We start from the raw sequence: 15,079 nt of genomic DNA on the forward strand, positions 1-15,079 counted from the left end.
AGGAGCTCTTCCCGGGACCCATCAGCTACATATTTTGCACGGCAGCAACGCTCGGATCCCGACCTAAAACGCTTCGTCGAGTACTTGGAAGGCGAGGTGTCTTCACCTCCCCCTCGACCCCACCTCGTTCAAGCGAGAATTGTCTTCATTCTGCTTACAGAATGATGTACACGTGAAGAAGAACTTCTCAGCGAACAAAGCAGTCTACCTCCTCGCACCTGCAACTCTGCGCGAAGTTCATGCTTCAAACGACGAGCCCATAGCTGGACATCTTCACTCAAGGCAAATATTAGCCTACTGGCCCCACCTGCCTGCCGATGTCGCAGATTATGTTATAACCTGCCGAGATTGTCGGCGACGAAAGATCCCTCCCACCCGACCAGCAGGATTTCTCACCCACTTCAGCCCCCCTCAAGGTCACTTCAGCAGATCGGCATGAACTTGCTTGGCCCTTTCTCGAAGTCAACGTCTTGAGATAAGTGGATCTTCATAGCGACCAACTACCTTATGCGCTACACCGAGGCAAAAGTTCTCCCCAGCAGAACAGCAGCAGAAGTCGACAAATTTTTCGTGGAGTACATTCCTATGCGTCCAGGCGCGCCCTATGTGCTCGTCATGGACAGAGGAACAACATTCATGGCGTAACTGAGGCAAGCCATCCTGCGTTACAGCCAAACCAGCCACCGGAGGACAACTCCATAGTGCCACGTATCATTGTAGTGTCTGTTCGTTCGCGCAAGACCGCAGGAAAGGGGTGTTATCATTTTTGTTCGTGACGCGAGAAGCGACCGGTCTAATATCAATTGTTCACAGCCATGAACAGCTGCATCTACGTGTTTCCAGATTACTCTAGATGATCTCGACCTGTTATCTCGAAGTTTCCTTGTCGGCTTTAAATTGAACGATGCCGCTAGCAGCGGACATTCGTAGTTCGAAGATTGACGAGCACGCTTGTTGCTTACGCCGCCACCGAGTGATCCAGTTCTTTTGCGGGCGCAAGTCAGCCCAAATAAAGAGCTTCGTTTTCAAGTCTTTCTGGTGTCTTCCTGACCACTGGACTGCCGTCACTACAACGTGACATCTGGTGGAGGTGCGGGGTAGCCTTCCATGTACCGGACACCCCCAGCAAGTCGCGACGCCAGCCCTTCGAGTCATTCACCGCAGGACCTGAGTCCAGTCCACCGCGCAAGCCGACGTCTGCTAGGAGACGCACCTGAGTTCGGGATTCTGCCTGACCCTACCCGGAAACGAAAGCCAGCAGGAACGTCCACCATGAGCTTGCCCCAGCCGACGGCTCCAATCATTCTTCACCAGCCCCGGGTGCCACCAACCTTCGACGCTTCGCCTGGCGCCGACCCCGAAGAATGGCTGGAACAGTTCGACCGTGTAGCTGCCTTCAACAACTGGGATGATGCTACGAAACTTAGGTACGTCTTCTTCGCCTTGAAGGGACCAGCAAAAGTCTGGTTTGAGAATGAGGAAGCTAACCTCACGAACTGGGAAACCTTCAAGGAGCAGCTTCTAAAGACCTTCACGAACGTTGTGCGAAAGGAGAGAGCCCAGCAGCTGCTACAGTCTCGCATACAACACCCAAACGAGACCGTTGCTGTGTACACTGAGGAAATGAAGCGTCTCTTCCGGCGTGCCGACGCAAACATGAAGGAAGAAGAAAAAGTAAGGTTGCTCATGCGAGGAGTTAAAGAGCAACTCTTTGCCGGCCTCGTCTGCAACCCACCGAAAACTGTCGAGGAATTTGTAGAAGAGGCATCCACGATGGAAAAAACTCTGGATGCCCGAGCCCGCCAGTATGACCGCCAGCAGCTCATTTTCTCAACAAGCTGCCTGGACACCGCTAACAGCAATGACCTGCGGGATGTCAATGCATTGGTCTTCCTTCCTGCATTCCTTCCAAATTGGAATGCATTGGTCTTCCTTCCTGCGTTTTGCAGTGGATTTGCGCGTACCTTAGAGATAGGCAGCAGTTTGTTGAAATTATGAATTGCTCGTCTAAAATGCTGTCTGTGACTTCTGGTGTCCCCCAAGGCAGCGTCTTGGGGCCGCTATTGTTTTTGATATATATCAATGATTTGTCTGATGTCGTTCATGGTGGTGTTGCTATCCGATTGTTCGCGGATGATTGTGTGCTTTTTAAGAACATCACAGCACCAAATGACCATACAATATTACAAGCAAACCTAGAGGCTATTCATGAGTGGTGCATTCGATGGGGAATGCAACTAAATACACAAAAAACAGTTCTGTTGCGAGTTACAAGGAAGAAAAATATCAGCACCTATTCTTACTTGCTTAACAACAATATTATAACAGAAGTAGACACGCATAAATATCTTGGTGTGACGCTAACAAATAAACTAACTTGGTCTCCGCACATATCCGCCATTTGTTCTTCCGCTATTAATAAGCTGTGGTCTCTAAAGAGGAAACTTAAAGGTGCACCTGTCGAAGTTAAGCTATTAGCTTATAATGCCTGCATTAGAGCCAAGCTCGAATATGCCTCCATTGTATGGGATCCGCACAATAAGAAGGACATATTGCAACTCGAGCGAGTCCAAAGAAAGGCTGTCCGGTTTATTTTTAGCAAATACAAAAGGCACGATTCTCCTTCCTTATTGATGCGGCAACATAGTATACCAACATTGGAATCCCGTCGAAAAATTAGTCGGCTCGCTTTTTTGCATAACTGCGTCTCAGGTACGCTGAGGTTAAACATGCCAGACTGTGTTAAGCCACATTGCACCAGGAAAAACTCGACACACACACCCTCACTCCTTGGCTCCAATTTTTGCACGAACTAATACCTATAAGCATAGTTTTTTTCCCAGGACTACCAGTGAATGGAATTCCCTGCCTTCGCACACTTTCGCAGCCAGCGACTTTGTTAAAGAACTGGAGCGTCAATTCTTACACTGTTAATTGTACTTCGCTCGTTATGAAATTTTTGTGTGAAATTTGTTTCTGACCAGCTGCATGCTTGTTAATGTGTACTCATGTTTTTGCCGCGGATGCCCCTCCTGCCTGGACCATGTATATGTATGGTCTGCAGTATCTGCAAATAAAAATAATAAATAAATAATAAAAATGTTATACGTCAAGTTGTGCGAGAGGAGCTCCGACGGTTGCTGCCAACGGGAACGCAGCCGCAAATTTCATCGCTCACTGACGTCATCCGGGACGAGGTTCAACAGGCCTTGGGTGTGACGCCGACACCCACGCAGCCTCTGCAGCCCCCAGCCATGACTTACGCCGCAGCTGTGCGCCGTCCTGCCCCTCGACGACGGGACCCAAGCCCCTATCGCCCTCAGCCAGCTGCGTTGGACCGCCGCCCACTCGCCCCAACCCGCTCGTCCTACGAGCGACGCGCGCAGCCGAGGAAATGCGACGAGTGGAGAACTCCCGACCAGCGCCGCCCACTATGCTTCCACTGTGGCGAAGCCGGTCACGTCCTCCGGCACTGCCCCTACAGAAGACTGGGCACCGAGGGTTCTCTTACGACGCTCCACGACCCCGACCCGGCCAGCGACCAGCCGAAATTGAGGAATGTTTGCGTCGGGAAGAATGCTCACCACCCAGCCACCTATCACGTTTCCCGTCGCCTTCGTCTCCGCGCTTCGTATCTTCGAGCCGAGGCTACGCTGTGCGTGGACGCTCCCCCAGCCCCCGAAGGTTAAACTGAATAAAGCAGCCTCTGGAGGTGAGGTTGCTTCTAAGCGCAAGGACAAAGATCCTCCACCGACGATAACCCCGACGACAACCCCGACGACAACTCCGACGACACCTCCGACGACACCTCCGACGACACCTCCGACGACACCTCCGACGACACCTCCGACGACAACTTCGATGACAACACCGACGACGACGACGACGCGACCAGACTTGACGCCTTTACCGCTGCCCATAGAAGTAACGTCGGAGTGGGCCCACCGCAGCCTCACTACCCGACGAAGCCGAGATCGTACACCGAAGACCACGTGTAGCACGAAAACGCGAACAAGTGACCTTGAAGTTACGGTCGACGGTCACGCGGTTACTGCCTTGGTCGACACGGGAGCAGACTACTCAGTCATGAGCGGGGCATTCGCTGTTCGACTCAGGAAAGTGACAACAATTTGGGATGGCCCGTTGATCCGCACCGCAGGTGGTAACCTGATTACGCCGTCAGGACGCTGCACCGCGAGAGTTACTGTAAATGGGAGAACCTATGCTACAACGTTCCTGGTCCTAGAGCAATGCTCGCGAGACGTGATTTTGGGAATGGACTTCCTGAATGAACATCGGGCGATCATCGACCTTCGATCTAAGTCGATCAAGCTTTCCACGGAGAATGCCATACCTGCTGCGACGAACGCAACTCATCACGTTGCCTTAAACGTCCTCGACGAAGCATTGAGCGTGCCGCCCCGATCGAGTGTCCTCGCCTGCATAGGTACTGGAGACGTTGAAACTGCCGAAGGCGTCATCGAGGGAAACACCCAGCTACTCCTGGATCGAGGACTGGCCGTCGCAAGGGGAGTCGCCCAAATCCGAAATGGCCAAGACCAGGTGTTGCTAGCCAACTTCACCGAAGAATACCGGCATCTAAACAAAGGCACGACGATCGCTTTCCTCGACGAGCTGGCAGACATCAGAGACGTATTTGCCCTACCCGACCAACCCGCAGAACCATCAGACCAAGGCCGTCAACCCACGTTCGACATCAACCCAGCATTACCCCGGAGCAGACAAGACCAAATACGCAGTCTTCTTCAAAGGTACAGCGATTGCTTCTCATCAGCATCGAATGTGCGACGAACCCGGCTTGCCAAGCACCGCATTGTCACAGACGAACACGCCCGACCACTGCGGCAGAGCCCCTACCGCGTATCGGCGATAGAACGCCAAGCTATCCGCAAGCAAGTAGAGGAAATGATACGTGACGACGTCATCCAGCCATCAAGGAGCCCCTGGGCAGCACCAGTTGTCCTAGTGAAAAAGAAAGACGGCACCCTTCGCTTCTGCGTCGATTACCGCCGTCTGAACAGCATTACGAAGAAGGATGTCTACCTCCTCCCCCGCATCGACGACACACTGGATCGGCTCTGCAACGCTAAATACTTCTCATCGATGGACCTGAAGATCGGCTACTGGCAAATTGAAGTCGACGAAAGAGATCGCCAGAAGACTGCGTTCATCACGCCAGACGGACTCTTCGAGTTCAAGGTGATGCCATTCGGCCTCTGCTCTGCCCCAGCGACGTTCCAGCGAGTAATGGATACAGTGCTCGCAGGCTTGAAGTGGCAAATTTGTCTAGTCTACTTAGATGACGTTGTTGTCTTCTCCACAAGCTTTGAAGACCACCTCAGAAGGGTTCGGACAGTGCTAGAAACAATCAAGTCTTCGGGCCTAAAACTGAAACCATGGAAGTGCCACTTCGCCTACGAGGAGCTGCTCTTCTTTGGTCACGTCGTAAGCAAGGATGGACTTCGCCCAGACCCTCAGAGGACGGCTGCGATCGCACAGTTTCCTCAGCCTAATGACAAGAAAGCTATACGCAGATTTCTTGGATTGTGCGCTTATTACCGGCGATTCGTCAAGAACTTTTCGCGCATCGCTGAGCCTTTGACCCAACTTACCAAGGCGGTCGTGCCTTTTAAATGGGAAACGCCGCAAGAGGAGGCTTTCAAAGAGCTGAAGCGCCGATTACAGTCCCCTCCTGTGCTCGGGCATTTTGATGAAAACGCCGAAACCGAAATCCATACCGATGCAAGCAGTATGGGCTTAGGAGCGGTGCTCGTTCAGAAAAATGGTGGAGAGGAAAAAGTTATTGCGTACGCTGGCCGTTCACTGTCGAAAGCCGAAGCCAACTATTCGACGACCGAGAAAGAATGTCTCGCCATTATTTGGGCCACGTCGAAATTTCGCCCCTACCTGTACGGACGACCATTCAAGGTGTGAGCGATCACCATGCTCTGTGCTGGCTAGCCAATTTGAAAGATCCCTCCGGCCGCCTTGCCCGTTGGAGCCTGCGTCTTCAAGAATTCGACATAACTGTAGTCTACAAATCTGGCCGCAAGCATTCCGACGCAGACTGCTTGTCGCGAGCCCCCGTCGACGCAGCAAGCGAAGAAGAAGACGACGACGCTTTCTTAGGACCGGTAAGCGCCAGCAGTTTCGCGGAGCAGCAGCGCTCGGATCCTGAATTGCAAAGCCTAGTTGATTACCTGAAAGGCAAGACCGCATCGCCTCCCCGAGGGTTCAAGCGCCAACTGTCGTGCATCGTCGTTCACAATAATGTCCTCCTGAAGAAGAACTTCGCACCCAACAGGACAGTGCATCTTCTTGTCGTGCCCAAAAATCTCAGGCAAGAAATTATGCAGGCATGTCATGATGAACCGACTGCAGGGCATCTCGGGATTGCTCGCACGTTGCACCGCATCCAGGAGAAGTACTATTGGCCGCGGCTAGCTACCGACGTTTCCCATTACGTGAAAACGTGCCGTGAGTGTCAGCGACGCAAAACGCCTCCGACTAGACCAGCCGGACTCCTGAACCCCATACCACCGCCAACTAAGCCCTTTCAGCAAATAGGGATGGACCTCCTCGGCCCCTTTCCGACCTCTTCATCAGGAAACAAGTGGATCATCGTAGCCACCGACTACATGACGCGATACGCCGAAGCAAAAGCGTTGCCTAATGGTACCGCAACGGAAGTCGCAAAATTTTTTGTCGAACAAATTCTACTGCGAGACGGCGCCCCCGAAGTGCTCATCACAGACAGAGGGACGGTATTTACAGCGGAGCTGACGCAAGCCATTTTAAAGTACAGCCAGACAAGCCATCGGAGGACAACTGCCTATCATCCGCAAACCAACGGACTGACAGAGCGTCTGAACAAGACCATCGCAGACATGCTCTCCATGTACATCGACGCCGAACACAAGACGTGGGACTCTATTCTGCCCTACGTGATCTTCGCCTATAATACTGCCGCCCAGGAGACAACCAGGTTTACTCCATTCCAGCTGGTATACGGCAGGAAGCCCAAGACAACACTCGACGCAATGCTCCCGCACGTTTCCGACGAAGACAACCTCGACGTCGCTGCCTACCTTCATCGCGCCGAGGAAGCCCGAAGACTTGCGCGGCTTCGCATTCAAGACCAGCAGCACACCGACGCCCGACGCTACAATCTGCGCCGACGAGACACGCATTACAAGCCAGGTGATCGGGTTTGGATATGGACGCCAGTTCGCCGCCGTGGATTGAGCGAAAAGTTGCTGCGACGCTACTTTGGCCCGTACAGGGTTCTCCGCCGCATCGGTGACCTCGACTCGGTTCTTTCTTTCCCCGAACAGTAACTGAATGGAATCTACTAACCAATGATCAAATTTCAAAATCATCACTGTCGGCATTTGTTTTAGGTATTGTTTAGAAACGTGTTGTCTTTAACTGTTTATACGCTCCATGGATCTAATTTGTATTATATGCTTTGTCTGTGTTATTCTTTTCATTATGTATTTATTGTATCCCACCCTGCTAAAATCCCCAGAGGGGATTGCAGTATTGATGAATAAAAAAAAAGTCATCCCCGACGGCATGACAGCATCTCAGCGACGCCACCCACGCCCGGAAGTCGTACATGTCGTACGCCTGAAGCCATATTATGAACGCTAAAGGACTCGAAGTTTTCATTCTCCGTGTTCATTTTCATTTTAAAGCATCTAGGCGATGCTTCTTTGAGAGGGGGGTAATGCCACGTATCATTGTAGTGTCTGTTCGTTCGCGCAAGACCGCAGGAAAGGTGTGTTATCATTTTTGTTCGTGACGCGAGAAGCGACCGGTCTAATCTCGATTGTTCACAGCCATGAACAGCTGCATCTACGTGTTTCCAGATTACTCTAGATGATCTCGACCTGTTATCTCGAAGTTTCCTTGTCGGCTTTAAATTGAACGATGCCGCTAGCAGCGGACATTCGTAGTTCGACGATTGACGAGCACGCTTGTTGCTTACGCCGCCACCGAGTGATCCAGTTCTTTTGCGGGCGCAAGTCAGCCCAAATAAAGAGCTTCGTTTTCAAGTCTTTCTGGTGTCTTCCTGACCACTGGACTGCCGTCACTACAATGTGACAATAGCATCCGCAGACCAACGCACTGAAGGAGTGCCTGAACAAAACCACCGCTGATAAAATCGCTATGTAAGTCGATGACGAACAACCTGGGACTTCATCCTGCCTTATATTGTCTTCGCCTACAACACCAGAGTGCCGGAGACCACCGAGGCCACACCTTTTAGACCCGTCCATTTCAGAGAGGGAACGACCACGCAGACGCCATGCTGCCGAGCGTTACCGAAGGAGATAACACCGACGTCGCCGTTTGCCTTGAACGCGCAGAAGCCCGAAGACATGCCCGATTACGTCTCAAACGCCAAAAGCTGACCGACGCCAGACGCTAGAACCTACTAGACCCAATGCGGAATCCAATAGACCTTTCCACAAATTGCAGCGCCGCGCCATCCTCTAGCGGATCCGCGCAAAGCATGATGGGAGAAAGGAGAGATCGCCTACCGCGTGGGCTGCTGTCAAGCATGTTGCTGTGTTGTGCCGCCGTATTCAAGCGTTGTGCGTCTTCTCGTGCGCGTTGTGGGTGTCTCTTAGCAAAATGTTGCAGCGCACTTTTGTTATGGTTATCTGTTAGTCTTTCTGCAATTTTGTGGTGACGTTTTTAGACATTCGACATGTTTGTAACAGTTGCACCCTGGTTTGCAAAGGAGAATCGCGGTGGCGGTCAAACGTGCTGCGTGCCCGGCTGTAGTAACAACACGATTAAGGACATCAACATTTCATTTCACGTATTCCCCAGGACAAGAAGCTGAAGCTAGAATGGGTGCGCAGGATAAATCGGCAAGGTTCGCAAGGTCGATTTACCCTGTGGAAGCCTTCAGAACACCACAAAAGATACGGTGCGCAGTTCAACACTAGCGGGTGCAAGGCATACATGGATCGTCTCCCCATGATCTGTGCACACCGAGTGTATGTGGAACGGGCATCTGTGATTTCGGCTAAGACTATCGTTTCGAGAGAAGACGGTTGTCTGCTGCTAATGCTTGCCCAACTTTCCCCTTTCATCGCACATAACATGCATATGAACGCGATCTTATACAACATCACATCACACGCCCAAGCGGTGGCGTTAGCGGCGAAACAACTTCTCCCTCATCTCGCGCGGACACTTATTCGCGTCGGAAAAGGCATACTATTGCATTGCGAATAAATGGCAGCAACGTTGCACGCATATTCAGTTGCTGCTGAAGTTGAAACAACACGACCTCGAACGATCAGTGCAAGACCAAGGTGTCTGATGACTTGTCAACAGCAGCTGCAAAGAAAAACACGCCCGGAAGCTATAGCACGCCCCAAATGAAAAGGGAACACCCATTCCGGGCAGCTGGACAGCAGCGGTAAGCGGAGCGATGGGCACATGCGAATCTTCAACTACGGCTGGTGACCTGGGCAGAAGACGTCGCGGCTTGGTACGGCCTGGACGCCGCAACCGGCAGCCTGAAGGCGGTCCGCAATGCTGCTGCAAAATTTTCGTTTTTTTTTGGGGCTTTTATCACTGAAGTTTTTCATCACCACCTTGGGCACATGAGCGGCGAGGGCTCTACGTATACTTGCACTGGGCGAACGCCTGTCTTGGCGTCTACTGGTGCTTGGCTCTTGATCCATGGCCGCGGAACTCAACATCCAACTGTGTCATGCGATGCAAAGGAGCAGCAGACAACACAGGACGACTAAGAAACAGCGATGGCGACGAGATGGCAGAGAAAGGCTTTCTGGTGATCAGGCTCAGTCGGAGAGACGGACGAAAAGACGCGAGCGCGCCGCCGCGGGCGCCGCGGCGCTCAGTTTTCCCAGAGTGCTTTGCGTGGCAACTTGATAGCGCGGCGGAATTTGTTAAAAGGTCCATTCATAGAAATCAGCAGTGCGGAATACAAGCCAGGACACGGGTCTTTGTTGGGACATCAATTCGCCGCCGCGGATTGAGTGAAAATCTTTTCCTCCGCTATTCCGCCCGTACAAGATTCTTTGTTGGCTAGGTGAATTGGTCTATGAAGTCGTCCCTGACGAAATGACTGCCTCCCAGGGACACCGCGTACGACCAGAAGTTGTCTATGCCGTCCGACTAAAGCCATATTATGCGCGCTAAAGGGCGCTGTGTTTGCATACTCACTGTATATTTTTCCGCCATCTGTTTTTAATTGTTTGTAGTCGCCTTGTACTCAAAGCATCGGTTCGATGCTTTTTTGAGAGCGGAGTCATATTTGAAGTGTTTGTTCATTCTTCAAAGCCGCAGGCACAATCCTTTATCGCTTAGTTTGTGATGGAAGGCGCAACCGGATTTATATCGATTGATCACATCCAAGCGAAGCCCATTCTACGTTGTTCCAGACTGTTGTAACTTTTCGCGCTTTATCTCGAAATTTCACTATCAGCTTTAAGCTGAGCACGGCCGAGTGCGGCGGGGATTCTGTGCGACGACCGCTGAGCACGCCTGTTGCTACGCCACCGCCGAGTCATTCATTTCTTTGCGGGCGCAAGTCAGCCCAAATAAAAAGTTTCGCATTGAAGCCATTCTCGCTTTTTTCCGGCTTGCCGTACTCCAGTCAGGACATGACAACATGTAATGATAGTAAATTCCAAACTGTGAAGACTGCAATCGCTTTTTTTCTTGGTAACAGAAAGTGATGACGCGAGGAGCAATCCTCATTTCATACGGAAGGACTGATAGACACAGTCAATAAATTCTATCTGTTTCGATGCAGTAGACAAATAAAGAATTTCCACTTCTTTTAATCCAGCTTCGTCAGATGAAAAATGTATTCCTTGCCGCACATTCCTCCTCCACAGTTCGCACTGAAGGCATCATTCGCGTTTTTCAAAAAAAAAAAAATGTTTGAAACAGGAAATGATTTAAACTTCCAAATGCTTGAAACGCATGGTGTTTGTAGGCAAAGTACCAATTATCTCCTGCGGGAGAGCGAGAGACGGTAATTATTTGCATTGTGGGAGCATGCAGCCGATCTAGAGATTGCAAGCAACGCGGGGAGGCTTGTCAGAAGAAACTGTACGTTCCTATTTTCCGTATGGCACCTACACTACAAAGCGGATGCGTTTTTGAAAAACATCGCAAAAGGCAAGGGTGAATCGCAATGTAAAATTTACCTGATTAGGGTATGTGTGTACGAAGGAAGCTAGCAGTCGCCTAAACCAAAAAATGCACAGGGGAATGTTTGTTTTTTATTGAGAACGAGTGGTGTTAATCAAGCGGGAATATGACGAACAATTTTTTTATTTCTTATAGTTATTAGAAAGTAGAAGAAAAAGCAACCATAGGCCGCCGGTGACCTTCTGCTGTTTCCACTTCATTTTCCAGTGAAATGCGGTGTTACTTCTGCTTCTTCCTCTGGACCGCCAGACGAGTGAGGATGGTTGTCATACTCACCGAAGTAAAGCGGGTTCTGGTGCACGTACTCCATACCCTTGTGCTTCCGCCAGCTCAGGGTGTAGCACATGAACTTGGGCAGCTGCGAGTACGACTGCTCGATGGACCTGGGGGACACGAATAGCCGGATAAGCACTGTGTCTTGCCTCGTTGTCGTATGCGAGCGCCATCGACGACACGATGGCCATGAAAAGAGGGCGCTGCGCACGAGTACAGTCTGTTACGTTCGCAACTTTTTCGGCCTCCAGCAATACTAGTGCTCAGAGAAGGGTGCTGTGTGTGATATGTGGCATGGGAGCCCACTACCGCCAATAGTTATCAAGTATTGGTGACAGCAGCTAGACCAAAAGAGGGACACGAAGGTTTGGTGCGGCAAAAGTAGTACTGACACCACACTTTCGTCAGGGCTGAAATGAAAGTGTCGCTTTCGGGAATTTTTACTTCAAGATGGACCGTCTGGATTAATCTCAATCTTTGTGAAAAGTCCACAACTGGTAAAAATTGCCAGCGTGGTCGTAACACATCACTCACAATCTTGCAGTTGTTGCTTACAGCGCGAGAAGAAAGTGTGGAGGACTAAAAACTGGTGATCAATGTCTTCATAGCATAATATCAAGGACGGCAGGCGGAGCGCCAAGCATAAAATCACACACATCTCAAAACATTCGATTCAAAGCGAAAAAACTGGCTTTTTTTTGGCAATTTATTTTACTGACTCTTCATGCATATATGACCTAGTAGAGGCACACACATGATGACCAATTTAATTTCACGGCTTTTCTTAGCGCACAAGCAAAAGACAATTTTGTTCGGGTGAGAATTTCCGTATGAGTGCTACGTAGACGACGACACTGAGCTGGTGGTGAAAAACATTTATTTCGTATTTTACTGAGAGGTGCTCGGGGAGAGGGCCCTAGTGAGCCTGGCCCCTTACAACGCTAGGCGGAGTCCCTCATTCCGGGATCACGTTGGTCATGGCCACTGCGCAAGTTCGCCGAACCAGGGCCTGTTGGGCCGATAGTTCCTGGCAGCCGAGTAGGGCCGCCTCCCTGTCCTCTCGGGTAGGGCAAGGGGTGATTGGGTGGAGAGAAGGATTTTTCCTGCATGCCCAAACCATGTGGAAGGTGTCGGCCACCTCCCGACAGAATGAGCAGCGGCCGTCAAAAGAAGGATTTACAAACACCAGGGTTTTTGTAAAGAGCCTGAGGAGAGTTGGTTTGCCAGCTTTACCCAGTCCCTTCATAGGAACCGGGAAGCGCCGGCGTTCGGTGCGATAGTACTCAGTAATGCCTTTAAAAGAAAGAAGAGGCTGTGATCTGGGTTAAGGTCCTCCCTAGGGACGCCACGGAGCACTCGCGCTAGGCATTGATGCGGAGAATACGACTAACAGGAGCTCTCATGCTGGGCACATGCACGCAAGAGACAATTTTGGTAGACTCTGAACATCTGGATTACAGCTTTCACTATAATAAAAAAGAAAAAAGGATCATGAACAACATGCTCTTTGAGCAACCACCACCAAATCGGCCAGCTTTTATTTTATCCTAGAAACGTCAAAAGCCACATGCCAGGTAATTTGACGAACGTGGGGCTAAAAAAACAATGATGCCTCACTCTATTGGGCGTAAACGACCCCCGCCCCCCCCCCAAAAAAAAAAAAATGGCGATACTTAACCGTCGGCTCTAAGAGTATACGATAACGTGAACTGGCCCCGTCAGTGGTTCCTTTTGCCGACGCAGACAAAAAAACTGCTTCTTTTTTTTACATTCATATTAATTACGTGACAGATAACACTACATTCACTGCAATACATCTTTATTTCGCAGAAAAGAACCCGATGGACTCTTGAGCTAAAAGGTACAGAAAGCCTTCAATAGGCCCACGTGACTATTACAATGCAATACATGGTGAAAAAAGAGTGTAACCTAAAAAGGTAACAATAAAGACAAAACGTTCAAGGCAATTGCTACAATTCTCTATAATCCTACTGAAATAAAAGCACCGAACATTAAACTGAAAACCCTTTAAATAAGAAGAAAAGCGCAATTTTTTTTCACAGATTTTGAGTGCAGCGAGTGAGAACGCAGCTTTTTTGAAAAAGACATGGTGCTGCAAGTACAGGCAGAATAAGACAAGGAGATGGACAGGTGAAATATGGAGCCTGTCCTTCATCTGCTCGTCTTTTTGTGCACGTACTTGTAACGTAACGTCATTTTCAGAGGGACAAAACCAGGTAGCCCGGCAACGCACATTACTGGAGAACGCAACTGTTTTTGTTAAAGCTCTCAGTGCGTGTTTATTGTTTATTATTCTTACGCGGCTGTGGGTAAGTGAATGTTATTTATAAAATGTGCGGAAATGAGTAATTACCCAAGCATCAGTGTTAGTAGCTTCCACTTTAGCCGTTAGACGTTTCAACGATGCCAATGAAGTTACAAGGTTAACAGCAAATAACTGCCTGCGTTCAGTAGACGGTACGAATCTATCAGCGTAGCCTCATGGTAGCGTGTCTGGCTTGCAACGCAAGGGTTCGGTGCTCGATTTCTGAATAATTACCCCCATTTTCTTTTCTGCGTAGTTTGCTGATTCAGTACACTTATATGTGCTAGCAGAGTTTGAGTCATGTTGCGGCCTTCCAATCGCCAGTTTTGTGATGTCTTATTGGATTTGTAAATCCGCTGCTCCGCGTGTGAGAAAGCCACCAGAAGTTTTCTTTGCAACAACGCCAACTCCGGATTTTGTGCTGAACGGGAGCCTTACGCTATCGCCTAAAAGAATAAAGAAGGGGAACCCCGCCCGATACAGCGGAATTGCATGGGTGCCTCGGCACGTATCTTGAGTGAACGGGATCATTAGAAACCGAGCTATTTTTTTTTTGTAAAGGCTTGCTGAGGCTTGCACTTGCAATTCTTAATATATTTATTTTTTAGTCCATAAATATTTGCTACGAGAGCCTTTTTGGGCTTTTAGAGCACTTTTCGGAATAGAATAGTTCACGCCCGCACGCCCGCATAGCAGAAAATGCCACATCGCACCTTCCACCATGAGCCGATGAATAAAGCATCGACCGGCCGGTATATCCGAGATACTGCCTACTGCTTAAGGGTATCTCTGCAAGCATTCATTACGTGTTAAATGGCTAAGGCTTAGGCTTTGAGTTTCCCCTTATGCCCTGTATGTGACGCCTAGTGTGTATCAACCGCTCCAGCTAGCCTAGCTGTGTACATTCTTGACTACCCGATTTAAGTTTTCGCCACATACCGACAAGTGAGTGTGCATAGCCACACATCCTTAGAGCTTGTGGGAGGGGGCGGGGAAGCGTTATTCCTGTCTCACAAGAGATGTGTTCGATTTAACCTGACAGTCAGGAGGAACACAACTAACAAGTGACAATAGGGAATAGATGTTTGGTGCCAGGCTAGTGCCTTCGCAACGCAGAGAATGTCTCGCAGTCAATGGTTGACAGAGCAATAATTCAATAATTTTTATACAGCGGAGCGACTATAAACAGCAGCTACACTCCGCATATGGGAACACGGACAGAGTGTTAAACTTCAGAGAGATTACAGCACA

The 15,079-nt window shown here is 49.9% G+C and overlaps 1 protein-coding gene across 1 annotated transcript in view; it reads right to left on the minus strand.

Annotated features, from left to right (window-relative positions):
• The window catches only part of LOC149325863 (uncharacterized), a 267,673-nt gene that overhangs the window by 217,742 nt on the left and 34,852 nt on the right, over positions 1 to 15,079 (minus strand). The window contains exon 5 of the mRNA XM_089562465.1: positions 11,506 to 11,612. Coding sequence (XP_089418591.1) covers positions 11,506 to 11,612 — 107 coding nt within the window. The remainder of the gene's footprint in view (positions 1 to 11,505; positions 11,613 to 15,079) is intronic.

This window comes from Amblyomma mixtum, chromosome 10, assembly GCF_055824585.1.
Source record: "Amblyomma mixtum isolate Tamu chromosome 10, ASM5582458v1, whole genome shotgun sequence".
NCBI classification, from domain to species: Eukaryota; Metazoa; Arthropoda; class Arachnida; order Ixodida; family Ixodidae; genus Amblyomma; species Amblyomma mixtum.